Genomic DNA, 18,876 nt, shown 5'->3' with positions numbered 1-18,876 from the left:
CTGATCTAAAGCCTGGCTCGGATCAGGAGGTGGCCTGGGAGCCAACCACGCCTGTCACTCATGAAGCCATTCGGAATTGCATCGTCGGGTTAACCGTTGATGTCAAATATAGTGTGCCGAGGTGATTGACAGGGGAGGAAAAAAAAACACAAGGATGCAGAAGAGGATTATGGCCACCTGAAAATTTCATTTAAAATAAATCAAAGATTAAATCGAGAATAAAGTCAGAATTCTAAGATTAAAGTCAGATTTTTTCAGAATTATGACTTCATTCACAGAATTCTGAGACAAATCCCAGACCTCATTTTTTTTCATGTGGCCCTAATCCTCTTCCATAGAAGGCTATTCATCGAGTTAAATTAAGATATTCAAGATATTTTTGGTATTTTAAGAATCTGCAGTGCAGGGTGTGCAATAGTGGCACTTCCTTTCGCAGAGAATCCTAAAATATATGCATATATTTTCCTTCCTGCCAAGGTTTGTGGTTTGTCTTTTGTTGTTTAAAAGTTGTTGTTTTCTACTGTACCCTTGTATCTTCAAAAATGTATGATTTTGAGGATAAACGAGCAGTTTCTTTTACCTCTGACATTTTTACAAATTTACACCATTTTAAAACACTGCCAAGTCAATAGAACCTATTTACTGAATGATTTAGTAAAAATTGAATTCAGCGTTATAGCAGGAAACAACTCTATCAAAGCCACGCTGCCTTCATGAATCAGTAATTTAAAGACGTGTCTACGTACAGCGATGATGTCCAGAGTGTTGTCGCAGACCATGCGGATCTCAGTGTTCTTGTCGTGCATCAGGTCGATGAGGTATGCGGGGGCCTCTGCAGTCGACCAGACTCAAGGAAAAAAAAAACGATATTTGATTCTACGCATTTGTGTAGAATGCGTTCAGGACCTGTCAGTCCCGGGTCCATGACTTAATCCCGACCAGTGGGACAGGTAGGAGATGTGCTGGAGGAAAAGACTTTAAATTGGGACGAGTGGGAGACGCAAGGCAGGTGCCCCGTGGCCGGAGGAACAACTCTTTACATTTCCTGTGTCGAGAGAAACAGCTCTGAAGACAAATCCTCTCCCTAGGCACCTCTCCACCGCCACTTTGCTCACAAATTTCTCTCATATTCTCAACAAACGGTGATCCAAATCTTCTGACAGAAAGCCTATTTGTAATTTGACGCAGGCTGCCACAGGCCACAACTGTATACAATTATAGCCGGGGTTATACACCGATCAGCCACAACATCAAAAACACTGACAGGTGAAGTGAATAACATTGTTAATCTCTTTCCAATGGCGCCTGTCAAGGGGTGGGATACATGAGGCAGCAAGTGAACAGTCAGTTCTTGAAGTTGATGTGTTGGAAGCAGGAAAAATGGGCAAGCGTAAGGATCTGAGCCACTTTGACAAGGGTTAGAAATTTGAATGACTAAGCAACTGGGCCAGAACATCTCCAAAATGGCAGGTCTTGTGCGGTGTTTCCGATATGCAGTGGTTAGTACCTACCAAAAGTGGTCCAAGGAAGGACAACCAGTGAACCCTAGACAGGGTCATGGGCGCCCATGGGCTCATTAATGCACGTGGCGAGCAAAGTCACCCGTCTGGTCCGATCCCACAGAGGAGTTACTGTAGCACAAATTGTGAAAAATGTAATGCTGCTATGATAGAAAGGTGTCAGAACACACAAGTGCATCACAGCTTGCTGCGTATGAAGCTGTGCAGACTGTGTCCACTGCCGAAAGCGCCTACAATGGGCACTTGAGTGTCAGAACTGGACCAGAGCAAAGGAAGAAGGTGGCCTGGTCTGATGAATCATGTTTTCTTCTCCATTATGTAGATGGGTGGGGTTAGGGTCCGATCCGATGGACCATCTGTGGGATGTGCTGGAACAACAAGCCCGATCCATGGGGGTCCCACCTCGCAACTTCCAGGACTTAAAGGATCTGCTGTTAACGTCTTGATGCCAGATACCACAGGACACCTTCAGAGGTCTTGTGAAGTCCATGCCTCCACGGGTCAGAGCTGTTTTGGCAGCACGAGGAGGAGCTACACAACATTAGTGATTATTAGTGCTGGTTTTAATGTTGTGGCTGATCATGTACATCAGGCGTTGTGGGGAACTATGGAAACATGCAATAAATGTTGAATATTATGGAAGTTTTAGGTGGCACAGAGAGGAGGGTCACGGTGAGGGCGGTTAAGGTGTATAAACATGTGCTGTGGCATTCTGGGTTCAAATGCGCATAGCCAGCGTCATCAATCTGTTCAATATTTCCGTGTGTGTGTGTGTGTGTGAGTGTGTGTGTGTATGTCTTGTGTGGCAGAGGTGCAATGGTGACTGAATGAAGGAAAAACATGCAGAAGGATACGTGTGTCTTTGATGAGGACGTCCCGGGTTGCCTGCTGGAAGACCATCTGGTAGAAGACATAGACAATCTGGCACACAAACTCATCGTCCTCCTGTTGAGCTGCAGCCGAAACCAGGAAAAGGTAAAGAGGAAAACATGAAGGGGTGAAAACAGAAAGAATAAAAAAAAAAATTATAAAGCCGTTGGGGTGCCCTGCGCCATTTGCACTCGGCTGGTTGGTTGAGAACTCGGGCTTGTGGCCGGGTAGGGCATCTTGCGTGTTGCCACATGGAGGGCCTGGCCTTTGTGCAGGGCGTTGGTGGGCATAGGGACCTTGCCGGCTCCCTGCTAGATTTTTCATGTGGCCTTAATCTTCCATAGCACCGGCATAACCGGCATAATCAATATATCGTCATAACAGGGTGTTATGCCTGGGTGTCGGCCTGTCTGTGTTGGGCCCGGCTGCAGGCCTGTGATCCGTGCCCGGCGCCGGTGGCCAGGGTTCTGCGCTTGCGTCTTATGCCTGCACATGGGGGTGGGTTGTATGTGTGCATTTCAGGGGTGCAGGGTCACTTTGTGCTCTCTGCAACTAGGTTGTGCACCTCGGGGTCATGCGTGGCTGTTGCTTCGCGGGCTCCAGGCTTCTCTGTGGGTTGGGGGGGGGGCGTCTTCTGTGGCTGCAGTGCAGCATGTACTGCAGTACTGTGCTCTGAGCTTTCCTGAGGTCATGGGGTGTCCATACGGCTGCCGGACTCAGGGGTGGCTGCAAGACCGTTTCCGCTGCTTGGAGGTGCTACGATATAGTTCTGACCTCATACACCAGAACTAATTGGGACAAGTCCCGGCACTCACCAGTGGACACATCACACACACACACACACACACACACCAGACACACACACACACACACACACACACACACACACACACACACACACACACACACACACACACATACACATACACATACACATACACACACACACACACACACACACACAGGTGGACTCATCACAGGCACACACACACAATCACCATCTGCCTTGAACATGCCCACCAACACCCTCCTGAAAACATTGTTCTGTTTCTCTCCTTTAATGCCACAGCTATCAGAGGAAGAGGCCACGTGCCATAATTGCTGTTCTAGTTTTTGTTGACTTCATTAGTCACGTAGTCAAATACATGTTGTCGTCTGATGTTTCTATGTTTATCATTTTCCAAGTACATGTTGTTCATCTCTATGTCTATCTGTCTCACCCGTGGTGATTCTCCCCCTCTTGCAGAAGTAATGATGATTAGTTGTTTATAGATGAAAACATGGTAAGATCGTCCTCCAAAGAGGGTGATTGGTGGCGGTCATGTGTAACAAAAAGCTCTTGTCATCCTACCATACAACAGAGTTACAGTATTGATTAAGAGTGGCATTGCACTCTTAAACAATGGAGTTGCATTGCAGGTTGACAATTTGAACTCCACTTGCTGATTAACTCTGTCTTGGATACAATGGCATACAAATACTCTGTATTGTATGCCAAGCCTGCTGACAGCACAGTTAAAAGAAAAAGACAGTAACAGACAGTTATATTTTCCAAATGGCATAAAGTATTGTATTTCTAATTAGTGGGTTGCTTTTAAGAGTACTCCAGGAAACAAAACTTTAAGAATTAATTTGATATTAATCTCATGGCCACAAACCGGTTTAAATCCCACGACAGGAGACTCGGGCAGGAAAGGTAAAATTAGGAAGAGCTGGAGTATGGATCTGGAATATGGAGCGTACCATTGAGCAGTTCAATGAGGGCAGGGATAATGCCGGACTTTGCCAGCATGGCAGCGCAGGAGTCGTCCATGGACACAGTGCCGATCAGGATCACCACCTCCAGGATGAGGTCATCCTCCGCCGACCCTGACATCAGGGAAAAGTGCAATATTCAGACCCTATATACTGTGGGGAGCAGGTCCGAGCACTGAGCCAGGGAAAACACCCTCGTCTTTGGTCTATAAACAATACATCACATTTAACTCAGTATGCTCATAATGTGTCCCATGTTGCCTGTTGATGTAATATCCATATTTACAGTGAAATAAATACTGAAAGACTAGACCTATAGACCCTTTTTGACACTGATTATATCCACCTTCCATCGTTCCCATTAACCTCAAAATCACAATCCAAAAATTATAATATAGTTAGAATAGTTGCATTGCCCAATCTCTTAACATAAGAGATGGATAGCAGGAGGTCAGAGTACAAAGGCGAAAGGTCACAGGACTGTATAGATAAGACCCGAGCCCTGATGAGTGTTCTCCGTCCTCACATCGCCGTGGTCTAGAGACACTTCACAGATAAAAACCAAAGGGGTTCTGGTTTTGAGATTAGGGAAGGAGAGCGACGGTTCAAAGAATGTTGTGAAGCGTTCAAACCGTAAGGATAGGAAAAAAGAGGTCTCGAAACACCTCCAAAAAAAAAATACCAAGAAAAAAAACAAGGAGCATGAAATCGTAACCCCGCTAAAAACCCGGCGGACCTGGCTTGAGTCTGTCTTTGAGGTACGGCACCAGCTGGTACTCCTCCAGCACTGGTTCCCAGTCCAGGTCAGAGATGGTGAGGTTGGCCAACGTGCCGACGCACTCGATCACAAACTCCTCGTCTTCCTCCTCGCTGATTTGGGCGGCCAGGACGCCGACGTAGTCCTGAGAGAAAGGAAAAGTGGAAATGTGAATCATTTTTTATTTCTATTTTAACCCTTTCATGCAACAAGACGAGCTGTGGCATTGTACTTCATGGAGGACTGACTATGAAGAGGTTCTTGGTGGGACTGTCGTGTTGAGACAGGTTCCTGATCATCTTCATCATCAGAACGTCCTTCAGCTTCAAAGCCCTCTTCATCAACACCCTAAGGCCATTACCTAGGGAGGAAAAAGGAGCTTACCTTCTGTATTAAAGGCGATGTGCTCATAAAATGTAACTGCCATCTGGCGCTAATTCTTTAGCGTAGACGACTTTACAGATGCATAGTATGTGTGTGTGTGTGTGTGTGTGTGTGTGTGTGTGTGTGTGTGTGTGTGTGTGTGTGTGTGTGTGTGTGTGTGTGTGTGTGTGTGTGTGTGTGTGTGTGTGTGTGTGTGTGTGTGTGTGTGTGTGTGTGTGTGTGTGTGTGTGTGTGTGCGTGTGTCGTACCATCACAGATGGCCTGGGCGTTCCTCTTGTTAGCTGCCAGATTGATGCAGAAGGAGATCAGCTCAGCATCCATCCTGCCCTCGCCGCATTCCATCACCATCTTCATTATCTGACATTCAAATATAATATCATATGATATCATGTAAAATAAGATATAGCCTGCAGCTCAAATGTATAATCAACAGAAAAAAATGTTGTATCCTTTTGCTCCGCTCTCCAATGTAAACAATAACAATAAATATTTCTTTGATAAATCTACTTTTCATGAGAGTGCATCATATGTTTTTCTATTCAGTTTGTGACTCTCGTAGAAGGCCATTTGTGTCCTTCACCAGCATCCTTTCTCAGAACCAGATGGTTAAGCTCAGGTAGGGGAAAGTGAGCATTAAAAGGCAAAGATAAAGGGGAGCAGATTAAGAGAGATTAAGCGAGGGGGGAGGGGGGCTTGAGTTGCAATTTGTTAGTTTGGAACAAGTAAAAATCTCTGCATAGGTGTCCTGCATCATCACTGGAGTTGAAGCCCTGGAGTGAAAGGGGAAGTGTGGGTTTAACTTTGTGAAAGAGAAGTAGGGCAGGAGCGTGAGACAGCGAGAAGGAGGAGGATGGTGGGAGTGAAGACCAGAGAAAAAATAAGTCCCCCCTCGTCCGCCAACCTCCCCCCTGCCTCCCCGCTCCCACCCTCCTCCCCTCCCATCTGTCCGTCCGTCCTTCTCCCTTGCGCTGATTTAACATTAAACAGGAAGGGGCTTCAACCTAGGGGGGATTGGGGAGCAGAGGGGCACGGCTTCCCTGTGAGGAGTCAGCAGTGTGCAATCAGACGGAGAGAGAGAGAGAGTGAGAGAGAGAGAGCGAGAGAGAGAGAGAGAAAGAGAGAGAGAGAGAGAGAGAGAGAGAGAGGCGCGGCCGGGCTCGGGTTAGGTATCACATACCAGGGGCCCTGGACCCCAAATCAACCCCCGTCTAGACTCTCTGGCACCTGCCTCTGCTTATTTACCACAGACGACCACTGGAGCCCCCAGCCGGGGCCACAGGACCACGCTGCAGAAGGCCCCCCCCCCCCATCCTATGACCCCCCCATCCCAACACCTCCACCTTCACCTCTAGCATCCACCTCTCTCTCCTCCCGTCCAGCAGCTCTCTGACTAGAAAAGGTTGACACTGTTTAAAAGCTTGGGAAAAGGAGGAGAGAGGCAGGTCATCTACTGCTGCTGTTACAAATAAAAAAACCTCTTCCAGTGGTTTCAGAGAAAACAAAAAGAGGTAGAAGGTAGAAGGTAGGAAAAGGGTCGAAACAGAGACCTGAAGATGTTTACAAAAAGGGGCTGGATGTGGAGAAGGAAGTAAAGGAGAGGTGAGCAAACGAAGCCTGAGGGGGGGTGGGGTCGGAGGTCACATCCTGGTCACGCTGCTACCCAGCGTTCCCTCTGCCCACGGGGGGGGGGGGGGGATCGGGCTGGCGACGCGACCTTCTGGATAAACACCGAGCTCGCCGAGCCACATCTGGCCGGCATTTACACCCACCCAATCCCAGCAAACAAACACCACACACATTAAGCTAATCACCGATGATGAGGAGGATCCACTGAACCCGCTCGGCTCCGTCCCAAAAATTGAGGAGTGAGAATTAAATCTCGTCGGGGGATTAACCCCGAGGTCTTCTTTAAGCGTGCGTCGCAAACGGTTTCGCAAATGTTTTCATGGACGTAACTCAATTGCCAACAAGCGCACTACCATGTCGGCGTCTCGGCGCTCGAGCCAATTCCCAATTCAATATTGCAATTACGTGCACTTAGGTGCTACGGGGACGCGGCGCGAGGGGGCTCTGTTTACTGGAAGAGGGCTCGTTTTAGTCGGGAGGATGCAAGACTCTGCTCAGGACTCGTCGGCGTGGTGGAGCGAGAGAGGGAGAGGAGACAAAACAGAGAGCTGTCATCGCAGCGAGGGAGCAGACTGAGTAGCCGTCCTCGGGTGGGCTCGGCCCCAGATGTGGAGCCGAGCCCCCCCAGCGCCCCCCCCCCCCCCCCCTTACTCTTTCTCTCTCTGTATCGCTCTCTCTATCTCACGCTCCCTCATATATGACTCCCATGGCGAAGGGTGGTGTACATTTGCCAGTCTTACCAGTGGTATGCAGTCCGTGTAGGCAAACATGGACTTGAATCTGTCGTCCATGCTGATGTGGTACAGAATCCACAGGCTGAGCTGCCTCTGGCCCTCGTCAGCTGCAGCGTAAACAGAGGAGGAGGAAAGTCAATGGACGCATGAATGACCGTTTGTGCCAGCTCGGGCACTCCGCGGGGCACGGATGACCACATCTAGCAAAAGAAATGAGCTGGAAGGGCAATTTTAGGATTGACGCTAAATTTGCTTGAAAGCCTGTCGAATGTCGCTACAGCAGTTTAGCAAGATCATCAGAAACGACCAAACCAATGATTATTGATTTTTATGATATTCTTTGTTCATTTAACCCCACTATCACAGTACAGCCAATAACAGTGTAATAACACACCTACGCAGACACAAGGGCTCTTGACTGACAGTGAACAAGTGCACATTAACATGATTGTGGAATCTAAGGATTTTTTGTAAACATTATAAAATGTAATGATCACGACAGCTCTATTTAAAGGTTGTTTTTTTTTTAGTTTTTTTTTTATCCGGCATAAATTTATTTCAACCGACTATTGGCCTATGTGCCTGCCTTGTGAGTTAAAATTTGAATTCAAGAAATTGCTATGCTAAACATTTTCCCCGTCAACAGAGTAAGCTGAGGTTATCGCAGAGCGGCCTCCGGCGGCCCGTCTGACGGAGATAAAGACGGGATGGATGGAGTGTTAAACTGTTAGGTAGCCTGGCACCTTTATGAGTTTGACCCCTGACCGTTGCCGGGAGACTGACGGCGTTGGGAAGAGGTCAGAGAAAATCCACGCACGGACGTTGACCCGGGGGCTTTTCATTAAGAAAAGTGTTAAGAGAGAGACTCTTCACTGGACCAGAACCCGTGACAGCACTCCTGCAACGCCCGCTGCCACTCCGGCCCCAAAAACCCCGGTTCCAGTTTGAACTTGTTCCAGCCACGATTGGTCAACTCGGTGTCCATACTGGGAGCCATAACGCTTCTTATTGGATCCAGATGTTTCCCCGAACCCCTGGAAACTCAAAGGTGGGGGACGAAGGGCCAAACAGAGACGGCTTCTCGATTTAATTGGGAAAACAGGAGGAAGCATCAATTTTACTGCCTTTAATAAGTTTAAGCTACGCTATTCGCCGCTCTGGCCCGTCCAACTCAGCCGGCGATTGGTCTGAACATGTGCTTCTCATTAGGAATTTATCCCCCCCCCCCCACCAATACTTTAAAATGCATACGAAAACACCCACACACGCACACACGCACACGCACACGCACACACACACACACACACACACACACACACACACACACACACACACACAAATAAATAAATGCTCACGTTATGTTTCTCCTGACCCGGCGAACTCCCTTACTTTGCCAGTGGGTACACGGAGGATCCTTTAGGGGCGAAGGGAGAGATCCCATTAAATGTTCAAAAAAATGACTGGGTCGAGGCCGGGGGGGAGAGAGGGGGTGGAGAGAACTGTAAAGAAACTAACTAGACTATTCAGGGGCAGTTAGTGGGACATCTAAACTCCAATTACACCCCGGCCTGATTTAAAACTGCCCAAGCATAGTAAAATTACACCCGCACGGATTAAGAGGCGTCTGGGCAAGGTTTGTGGACGGTGCCATTGTGTTGTTACCGCGCCATCTGGGTAAATAAGAGCCAACGCTCTGACCTTCAAAGAGACCACGCGCCTCGCGAGAGAGAGCGAGATGCTGTCGAATTGATGAACCGCCGCCACTTCAGTCCCCCACCAGCGTGTGATTTAGTCAGCCGAGATGTTTGACATAAATAAATGGGAGGAGTCTGTGGGTGAAAAGGTGACTTTAGAGGAATTTCCCTTTTTGCTTTTGAGTCTGTGTTCAGGTGGTGGAGTCTGGAGAGAGGTGAGGGAAACGTTAGGGGGGTTCCCTCTCCCTTTCATCTAATCAGAGGGGGGAGGGGGGTCGTGACCTCCGCAGGTCTTAGGAGGGGGTTGAGCACCAGCTGATCAGCCCCCCCCCCTGGATCTCTCTTCTTTCTAGAGATAAAATACCATTACCATTGCAGTATCCCAGGGAAAAAAGGAGTGGGGGGGGGGCGGTCCAAAAAGGAAAGAGGATGATTGATGACACATCTGCGCACACGTCCAGAGCGCTACGCCCACGTGTAAACACACTCATCGGCAAATATCTAAAATGTCAGAGCCGTGAGGTGGCGAGATATTTCAGCGCTGAGTTATATTACGCATGTGCCTCGCTTCCGAAAAACGCGCAAGCAAGCGGCGCCCTGTTGCCCTTTTTTCGCCGAACGGGTTCTCCCCAGGTCTCTGAAGAGCCCTCCGCCTCTCTCTCGCCCGCTCCTGCAAAAACAACATTTGTCCAGCGGCTCTGGCATGTTATTCTAACAAATATATTATATTAATTATGCGGTGTCACCCGAGCCTCCCCGGGAGAGGCTTCAAAAAGCCTGTCAGAGATGCTTCGGACCGAGCCGCATGACCCGCGGATGAGCCCACGCACCAATCACACGCTCTGGAACCCTCCGTTCAGGAAGTCATTTCTCTAACGGTTGCCAGAGTGGGCTCCAGGTCCAGGCACTGTGTGAAAGTCCTGCACCCACACGCACACACGCCCGCCCGCACTCACGCACGCACACATGCACGCATGCGGGGTCTTGGATATTAGTGTCTGAGGCTGCGTGTGCTGGCCGCGGTTTTAACGGGTGGCTTGGGACGGGGACTATTTTTTTATGTCATGTGTCTACTTTGCAAGAGAAAAACCTGGATCAGAGAGCGCTAGTACCTGGTCAGAGAACAGGCGCAGTCCCGAACAAATAGATTGACAACACATGCTCATTTGTAGGCACAAAAAAAACCCAAGTTAAAGCAAGCACTGACAAGGTACATGCTTATATACTCAGTCAAATGCAGGCAAAGGTAACAACGCGCCCTGACAGTTCTATTACCGAGCAGCGACGAGAGTTTGGGAATGAGTCCCGCTTGGACCATCTGGCTGCGGAGGCCCGTGTCAAAGGAAAGGTTGAGGAGGAGACGCAGGGTGGTGCTCCGCAGCTCCTCGTGGTCACACGGGAGTAGCCTGGCCAGCTTCTCCACCGCATGCATCTCCGCCTGGAAACAGTCGACACAGTATTGTTTTTTATTTGCTCTGTGTCGCGTGTCAAGATCTCTTATCAGTGTGCTCCCTTTGAGCTTTTTGTTTTACAAAATACAAGAGGGTAAGGACATGACAGGAGAGGGACAAGGCGGGGGAAACAGCAAGCCTAGACAAAGTCAAATTCCTTCCAATCCCGCTCATCAGCTTACGGTGCCAACGGCAGAAAGACGACACACTCACTATCGTGTCATCACCGCACAAGTGTAGTGGTTCAAGGCACACGATGACTCATGAATGTGTGTCATTTCCTGTTCTTGAAGCAGGCTGCACTGAAACAAATTAGCTTCTTGCATCTTAATAACATAATATAAAAGAATTATAAAATAATATCATATCATTAATAGATATATTTCAGCGTCAATAACCACAAAAGTGTTGGATGTACCTCCTGTAAATTTCACTTCATACTTGCTGCCAATTGCTGCCTATCATTATCTATCAAAATAAACAAAAAAATAATTAAAACGACTGGTCATCCAAAATATAACTCCCTGAGGACTACTTAACAGACAGGATGTTAAAAACAATAAACGGAGTAGAGTTGGACTGAAAATATTTAGGCAACTGACCAAGCAGCCTCCAGCCAAAAGCATATATAAGAAAGCCTTCAGGAAAACTACGACAGGATATTTTGAATAGTGGCAATTTATGGATAAAATCTGGACAAAATGAGTCTAGGATTTTTTGTGTTAGGTCAAGTGTAGGGTAATAATGTGGGAGGGTTGTGCAGATGTGGATTGCAGGCAGGTGGAGGTGTTGAGCTTAAGACGCTGAGGGCTAAACTCCAAACCTGGTCTCTCTGATGTCATCTAGGTGGGAAGGTAGCTTGGAAGTGTTTGGGCTACAAAAAAACCCCCCAAAAAAAACAGTTTGGGCTACATCCCCGCATTGTCATCGGCTCCATGTGTCTGTGACAGTGCGTCTTTTGCAAGTGTGCGACAAGCAGTGCCAGTCCGGCTTTGCTTGTTAACATGTCTGCTTTCCTCTCCTGTGGTCTCCCCACAGCCACAGCAAGACATAATGGGAAGGCAACCTGCTCCCAGTTAAAAAAAAGAGAGAAAAAAGAAAAAAAAGAAAGTACTAACTGCTACTGTGTGCAAAACCAGCTCCAGTCACACCATCGCAAACCCCAGCCTCATGCTCTATAATGAAGTGCAGCCTGTGTCAATTACCATTGACATTTCCATTCCATTAGTGACAGGGGCCGAATAAATACCTTATCAGACTGTAAAAGGTTGTTATCTGGTTAAGAGGCGGTTGCAACGTGTCGACTGTATAAAACATAATCTGATGACAGATCGCGTCGTGTCAGCGCTCCTTTCCCTTATTTTGTCAATTAACCATCTAGGCCCTTGAAAGGAAAGCCCTTTACTTTGATGTAAGCTGAGACATTCGGCCGAGTTAACGTGTTGAAACGAGGCTATTTTTTTTTCTTCTCTGCCGGACATGTGCCGGAGCCGTTCTGATCCCCTGAAGGATTCTTTAATCTGAGTCAAAAGATACACTAACGGGGGAAACAAGAAGATAAAGCTGCGTCCTAATGGCGTCTGGCTTTGATAAAGTCCCACACACTGGCTGGGATTGGAACCAGGTGGGGCTGGATTAGGGAAAGTTTGAGTGGTAAGGTTCCTGTAAGAGCACTGTGGGACACGGGGCAAGAAAGAAAGGAAGGAAAGAAAGAAAGAAAGAAAGAAAGAAAGAAAGAAAGAAACACCGCCTCTAAGCATTTTTAAATTGAAATTTGATAGGCATGGTTTGCCACAAGGTAACAGCTGTTTGTTGAAAAATGTCCAAGTAATGTTATACAGAACCTATAAAAAAAAAAAAGGTTGTTGATTCATTCGATTTTGACCACTTAGACTAAAAGGGGGGGGGGCTCACAGAAACACGTTTTTCTAATTATTAAGAGAAAATTCTGATCCACAACCGTGACACAATCTATAATTGTTTGAATTGTATGCAACTTCAACGGATTACATTGATAGTCATTCGGTTAACATCCCACAGATATCACACGAAGGAGCCAAAACTACCACATTCAGCCCCTTTCACGTTGGTTTTTCTTCCCCTTCACATCTCTCAAGTTCAACCGTCTTTTCCGCAATCCTACGCTCTTTTTTCGTCCCTCTGGATCCCTCCCTTACCATGTCATTCTTATTTTCCAGGAAGATGGACAGCTTCTTCAGGAAGGCCACCACCAGCACCAGCAGCTCCTCGTCCTCCCGCTCCAGGGTCCTCACCAGCAGGTGGACGATGTTCTTGTTCCTCATCTTCAGCTCCGTGCGTGTGTCCTCTGCCAGGTTCAGCAGCAGGAACAGAGCAACTAGAGAGTGACACCGAGGGATGCAAAAAAACGTTTTTCAGAATTTCGGGGTTACAAAATCATATTTGAAATGACTTTGAAGCCGGTTTTTTGTTGGTACCTTTGAGAAGCTGCTCCTGCTTGACAAGCAGGCACTGGTACTTCTTCAACGCTTTATCATATTCCTTCTTTAGAGTTTGGTTCTCCGGATCTTCATCATGTGATACCAGTCAAGGATCGCACTGTTCCCCCCAAACAAGATTAAATACTGAAGACTCTAGTGTACTCTAACAGGTGAAGGTTTTTTACTTACTCAGCAAGTGGTAAAAGCATACATCAGTTTGACCTACAAATACATGCTTTTTGCTGCAGCCACTCATGTCCCCTTATGTAGTACATAGGTAGGTTTCTTGCATTGAACTCCCGATGGGAGTCCAGTACGGTGAAAAGGCTGGGCTGCTGCAGGAATGAGACCAAACTACATACTCCCAGAAGGGCGAGTATAAAATAGGCATTAACTTTTGAAAATGAGTTGAATGAGTTTACTGCAATGTCGGTTTGCGGCGGGAATTTCCCTTTAAACTGCTTGAATTCGCCGCCTTTCTGACTTCCCGGCCAGATGCCGAGAAACGCACCGTGCGCGCCGACGTCGTCCACTTCCATTAGACAAAAGGTGAACAAGAGTTGCAGGAGGGCTTTTCCGCGGGACGACCCTTGGCAAAGGATATAGGCTTTCTTTTTCTTCTGCAGCTCATCTTGCCAGAGGTCATACCTCTTCAGCTCATGTTCTACGATGTTCATACATAGGGCCCCGATTTTATAGTGGGTGACCAGGCCATGGAACTGGGAGTAACTGCAGGGAGGGAGTCGAGGGGGGAAAGGAGAGAAAAAATAAACGCTTTTTTACCCAAAAGCTGATTTCCCAAAACTGAAATCAAATTTACAAGTCCAAAAGGGAGCGTCAGATGAAACGACCCCGACCGGTCACCCCCAGAAATACTCCACAAAGTAAACTGTCAAGGTGAAAACTCACTCCCACTCAAAACGTCCCAGTCCGCTTTGTAATCAGTCACACTTGAATCTTTTCCCAATCCGAGCAGCATAACACGGTGAAGGAGAAGAGCCAAGAATGACGATCACTTTTCAGACCTGCGCCCGTCTTGTCACGGCCAAAATCACTCCTGACAAGGCATTTATATATTATTCTTGCGAGGGCTAATTTTAGTGTGTAAAGGGAGTTTTCATTGCTATGTGCTGTACACTGTCAAAGTTAGTTCTGGCGTTGTGAGTGATTTCAAGGGTCAATGTAGTTTTGGTAAAATGCAGGAGTGGGTTGATCATTAAAGTGCCAATAAATGCACATGAAGAAAACTGACACATTTCTCTCACTAATATATATATATATATATATATTTTTTTTTTTTTATTATTTTCACATTATTATGATGATGATGATGATGATGATGATGATGATGATGATGATGATGATGATTATAATTATTATTATTATTATTATTATTATTATTATTATTATTATATCATCATCATCATCATATTTTATTATTTATTCTTTTATCAATTTTTATTTGGGTGGAAGAACTAGCACCCAGCTTCCCATGAACCAATCACCCAACTACCTGCCTTTATGAAAACGAAGGGAATCTTTTTTTTTTTAAATGTATACATATTAATAATAAGTAAAAAATAAAAAGAAATAATAAACCTTCGTTTTCACTTGGAGCCCAGACAGTTGGGTTGGTGTTGTACCTGGAGAAGCAGAAGAACACGTAGATGATGGTGGTGGAAAGGTCGACGCTGTGCTTCCAGTCCTCCCTCAGGACTCTGGCCAGAGCTCCGAGGGCCGTCTCTGACCATGCACAGACACACACACACACACACACACACACACACACACACACACACACACACACACACACACACACACACACACACACACACACACACACACACACACACACACACACACACACACACACACACACACACACACACACGGAAGGTTAGAAGACTACAAAAAAAATAGGGGAGAAGGGGTTAAGAGGAGGACAGGGGACCAAGGGAGGAGGGGGGAGTGTTGAGAGGATGTCTGGGGGAGGGAGTCAATGGGGAGTACTGGCCAATTTAAAAAGGAGCGTGCGGGAATGCGATGAGGTCGGAAGTTCCCAAGGGCCACGAGCTGCGGAGGATTCTCAGTTTGAAGACGGGCGTCCCAGGGTACCTCTCGGCTTTCCGCGCTGACCCGAGGCCCGGCAGTTCACACGAAACGCTTGGCTCCCTTCAACTTCCGCCCACGCTACGGCAGGCGACAGACAGAGCGAAATGACGACGCGTTGTGACAGTTACGAATGATGCCGTGCCGTCGCGCGGCGGCTGCGATGGATGATGTCTCCACGCTGCAGGGTTGAGGGAAAGCAGCAGCGGCGTAACGGACGGCGAGGTGGGACTTGGGTTGAAAGCTGCGGTTTGTTAGAAGTAGGAGGTAGAAGATGGGAAGCACAGGGAAAGAGCCGCTGACGCCGGGTTTCTTAAGAGCGGTAATCTGCCAGACGTTTAAGAAACAGCCGCGCTATGTATTTAGTCATGCACGGCCAGTAAAATGCACAAAACATTCACAAAAAAGGAACAGCACCCGATGAAAAAAAACATCCCCACCACCTGAATTGACAGAGAACAAAAAAAATAATAATAATCAATCGATCACAACAATGTCTTTTTTCGAGAAAAAGAAGGGGCCGTCTCAGAACTACAGTAAGACAAGGGTTAAACCTGGATGTTGAAAATAACTGCTGCAGTTTCAAATGGAATTATGGGAATTCCACCCAACATGGATTTTAACAATTACCACTTTAATGTAACTACTGTAACTTGTACCTACTGTAGCATAGCTCCCTCCTGCCCATATTGGCCCCACGGGTTGGCGTGGTGCTGCTCCGTCTTAACTTTGTGTAGATAGATGTGTACATGTGTTATTTCCTCATCTCATTTCTCATTTGTATCTCTTTTTTTGACTGCACCCTTTTTGCTGAATTTCCCTCCGGGGATTAATTGAGTGTTATCTTATCCTCTTGGCAGAGGAAAGACCCGCGCGCACATCCAAAAGAAGCACTATAGATCAGATTCTTAGGGCAAAATGTTACCATAAATGATGTGCTTCCAAAAATTACACATTGTGTTTTGGACAAAGCAACATTTTTGAGGAGTGGTGTAAGGCGCCACGGTATCCATAAATACCGTTCAGAATGAGCGCCTCCCAAAAGATTTACGTAACACATCGCTTGAAGCGACTGCATTGGCGCCCCTTCACGAAATAATACAATAACGTCAAATCATTTTGACTCCAGCAATTCAGATGTTAAGTCACCATTCTGCATCAGCTGCTCCAGGTTGTCAGAGTTGCGAGCCAAGTCGAGGATTAGGGAGGCTCCCCTAATCTTGTCTGGGATGTCTTCGTAGAGCAGCTCCACGTAGTCGTCGACGTTGTTGATGTTGGCCTCCTCGTCCAGCTGGATGAGGAGAAACCCTTCGGAGTCTGGATCTCAGCGTCCAGAATGTACACGTAGGCCAGACACGCACGCACGCACGCACGCACGCACGCACACACACACACACACACACACACACACACACACACACACACACACACACACACACACACACACACACACACACACACACACACACATACACACACACACACTCCCTACCTCCATTCCTGCATATTGTTTGAGGTCCCTCGGCGGGAGCTGGTGTTGCTTCTCCTGCTTATCTGCGCAAAAAAGCATTTTCATCACAGATGACACCTCCCGACAAAGAAATCAAAATATTCCCTACGAATCCAAATATAAGTTCGGTGCGGGCGAACAAATAGTTACCGTTAGTAAGTCTGCGGTTCTGCAGGTAGTACAGCAGCTGTTCCACGACGGGCAGCTTGGAAGGGTGAATGAGCCTGCACTCCTCCACCACCTTCCGCGCCAGGGAGGCGATGTCGGTGTTGGAGTTCAGGCTTTTCAGGCGAATGCTGGGAACGGCACATAGACGGGGAACACGAGCGTCAGCCACAGGGCGCTAACGGGTTCTGCTGTACCTCATCATGACGTCGGCGCACAATCACACACATTTTCTGACACTCCTTGCGCTCCCCGACCATGGGGTCCCCCAGCTCCCCCAGGATGGTCGCCTCCACCTCGTAGTGGACGACCAGGGCTTTCTCCGTGGGGTGGACGTCCAGACTGCCGCTCTTCACTCTCCTGCGCCGGGGGGAGAGAGAGACGGGAGATGGAGTCACTTCCACGACGACAGGCAACACCACAGAACCTCTCACGTCGTCATCAATGCCCATTGGGGATAAAAAAGGACTAGATAGATAAATGGTATATTTATCTATCTATCTGTCTGTCTATCTATCATCTATCCATCTGTCTGTCTGTCTGTCTATCTATCTATCTATGATTGTCCATCTATGTATGTATGTATGTATGTATGTATGTATGTATGTATGTCTATTGCTCTCTCTGTTTGTCTATCCATCTATCTATCTATCTATGTATGTTTATCTATCTATCGTTCTATGTATGTATGTATGTATGTATGTCTATCGCTCTCTCTGTTTGTCTATGTATGTACATGTATGTATGTATGTACTGTATGTATGTTTGTATGTATGTATGTTTGTATGTATATACTGTATGTTTGTTTGTTTGTATGTATGTTTGTATGTATGTACTGTATGTATGTTTGTATGTATGTGTGTATGTATGTATGTATGTATGTGTGTGTGTGTATTTCTCTCTATCTGTCTGTCTCTCTCTCTGTCTGTCTCTCTCTGTATGTATACATACATACATACATACATACAGAGAGAGAGAGAGAGAGAGACAGACAGACAGACATACGTATTTATGTCTATACATGTTTGTCTGTCTGTCTGTCTGTCTGTCTGTTTATCTATCCATCTTAATCCGTTGTAACATTTCAGTTCCAATAATTTGGATAAGCGGATAAAAATACGCAGGAAATGAGAGTTTGACGGACCCCGAACTCAACCATCCATTCGATCAACACCACAACAGGATGCAGAAGCATCCTCGGTCGCAGCCCGATTCGCCTGTTAGCTCCATGTTTTTTTTCCCCTAACATTAAATGGTTACCTTTTCAGATACCGGGCATCTTCTGCTTGCATTTTATCCATTTTGGGGTGAGGGTTTAGAGGGCGGTCGCTGTTATCTAGTGATCTCGATAGCGACGCACACACGGAGTCGGATAGTACAGAACTACGGCGACGTGCTGATGTCAGTATGACGTCGCTGCGCCACCAGAAGCGGTTTAGGTTAAGGTTTCAGCGCTGTCCCACCTCGATATTGAGAATATTATATATATATATATATATATATATATATATATATATATATATATATATATATATATATATATATATATATATATATATTATGGAACCTGTATTAAGAATATAGATACATGCATAAAACTAAAGATATTAACAGAAGGGCAGACACTAATTGGATACGGACACCGGGTTGTGTTTATTTTCAGGTGTTGCCAGGGCAACACGAGGAAGTGTGTGTGTGTGTGTGTGTGTGTGTGTGTGTGTGTGTGTGTGTGTGTGTGTGTGTGTGTGTGTGTGTTAATATGTGTTTGAGTTTAAAGAGTCCGTAGCTGTGTATGCGTAGTATAGGTCGGACTAGAAACAGCGGCCCCTGTGGTCGTGGAGG

At 46.8% G+C, this 18,876-nt stretch overlaps 1 protein-coding gene across 1 annotated transcript in view; it reads right to left on the bottom strand.

Moving 5' to 3' along the window:
• Nucleotides 1–18,335, bottom strand: part of kifap3a (kinesin-associated protein 3a) — a gene marked incomplete at both ends in the record, with an annotated part of 25,466 nt that extends 7,131 nt beyond the window's left edge. The window contains 17 exons of the mRNA XM_079997944.1: nucleotides 747–832; nucleotides 2,375–2,473; nucleotides 4,134–4,259; nucleotides 4,882–5,047; nucleotides 5,151–5,263; nucleotides 5,535–5,643; nucleotides 7,653–7,753; nucleotides 10,616–10,778; nucleotides 12,969–13,147; nucleotides 13,248–13,346; nucleotides 13,855–13,979; nucleotides 14,894–14,993; nucleotides 16,509–16,650; nucleotides 16,852–16,913; nucleotides 17,020–17,165; nucleotides 17,263–17,394; nucleotides 18,295–18,335. Coding sequence (XP_079854070.1) covers nucleotides 747–832; nucleotides 2,375–2,473; nucleotides 4,134–4,259; nucleotides 4,882–5,047; nucleotides 5,151–5,263; nucleotides 5,535–5,643; nucleotides 7,653–7,753; nucleotides 10,616–10,778; nucleotides 12,969–13,147; nucleotides 13,248–13,346; nucleotides 13,855–13,979; nucleotides 14,894–14,993; nucleotides 16,509–16,650; nucleotides 16,852–16,913; nucleotides 17,020–17,165; nucleotides 17,263–17,394; nucleotides 18,295–18,335 — 1,989 coding nt within the window. The remainder of the gene's footprint in view (nucleotides 1–746; nucleotides 833–2,374; nucleotides 2,474–4,133; nucleotides 4,260–4,881; nucleotides 5,048–5,150; nucleotides 5,264–5,534; nucleotides 5,644–7,652; nucleotides 7,754–10,615; nucleotides 10,779–12,968; nucleotides 13,148–13,247; nucleotides 13,347–13,854; nucleotides 13,980–14,893; nucleotides 14,994–16,508; nucleotides 16,651–16,851; nucleotides 16,914–17,019; nucleotides 17,166–17,262; nucleotides 17,395–18,294) is intronic.
• Nucleotides 18,336–18,876: the final 541 nt, after the last annotated feature.

Source organism: Zeus faber (assembly GCF_960531495.2).
Source record: "Zeus faber genome assembly, chromosome: 1".
NCBI lineage: Eukaryota > Metazoa > Chordata > Actinopteri > Zeiformes > Zeidae > Zeus > Zeus faber.
The sequence above is the reverse complement of the archived record's forward strand: the minus strand, read 5'-3'. Positions and strand labels throughout refer to the sequence as shown.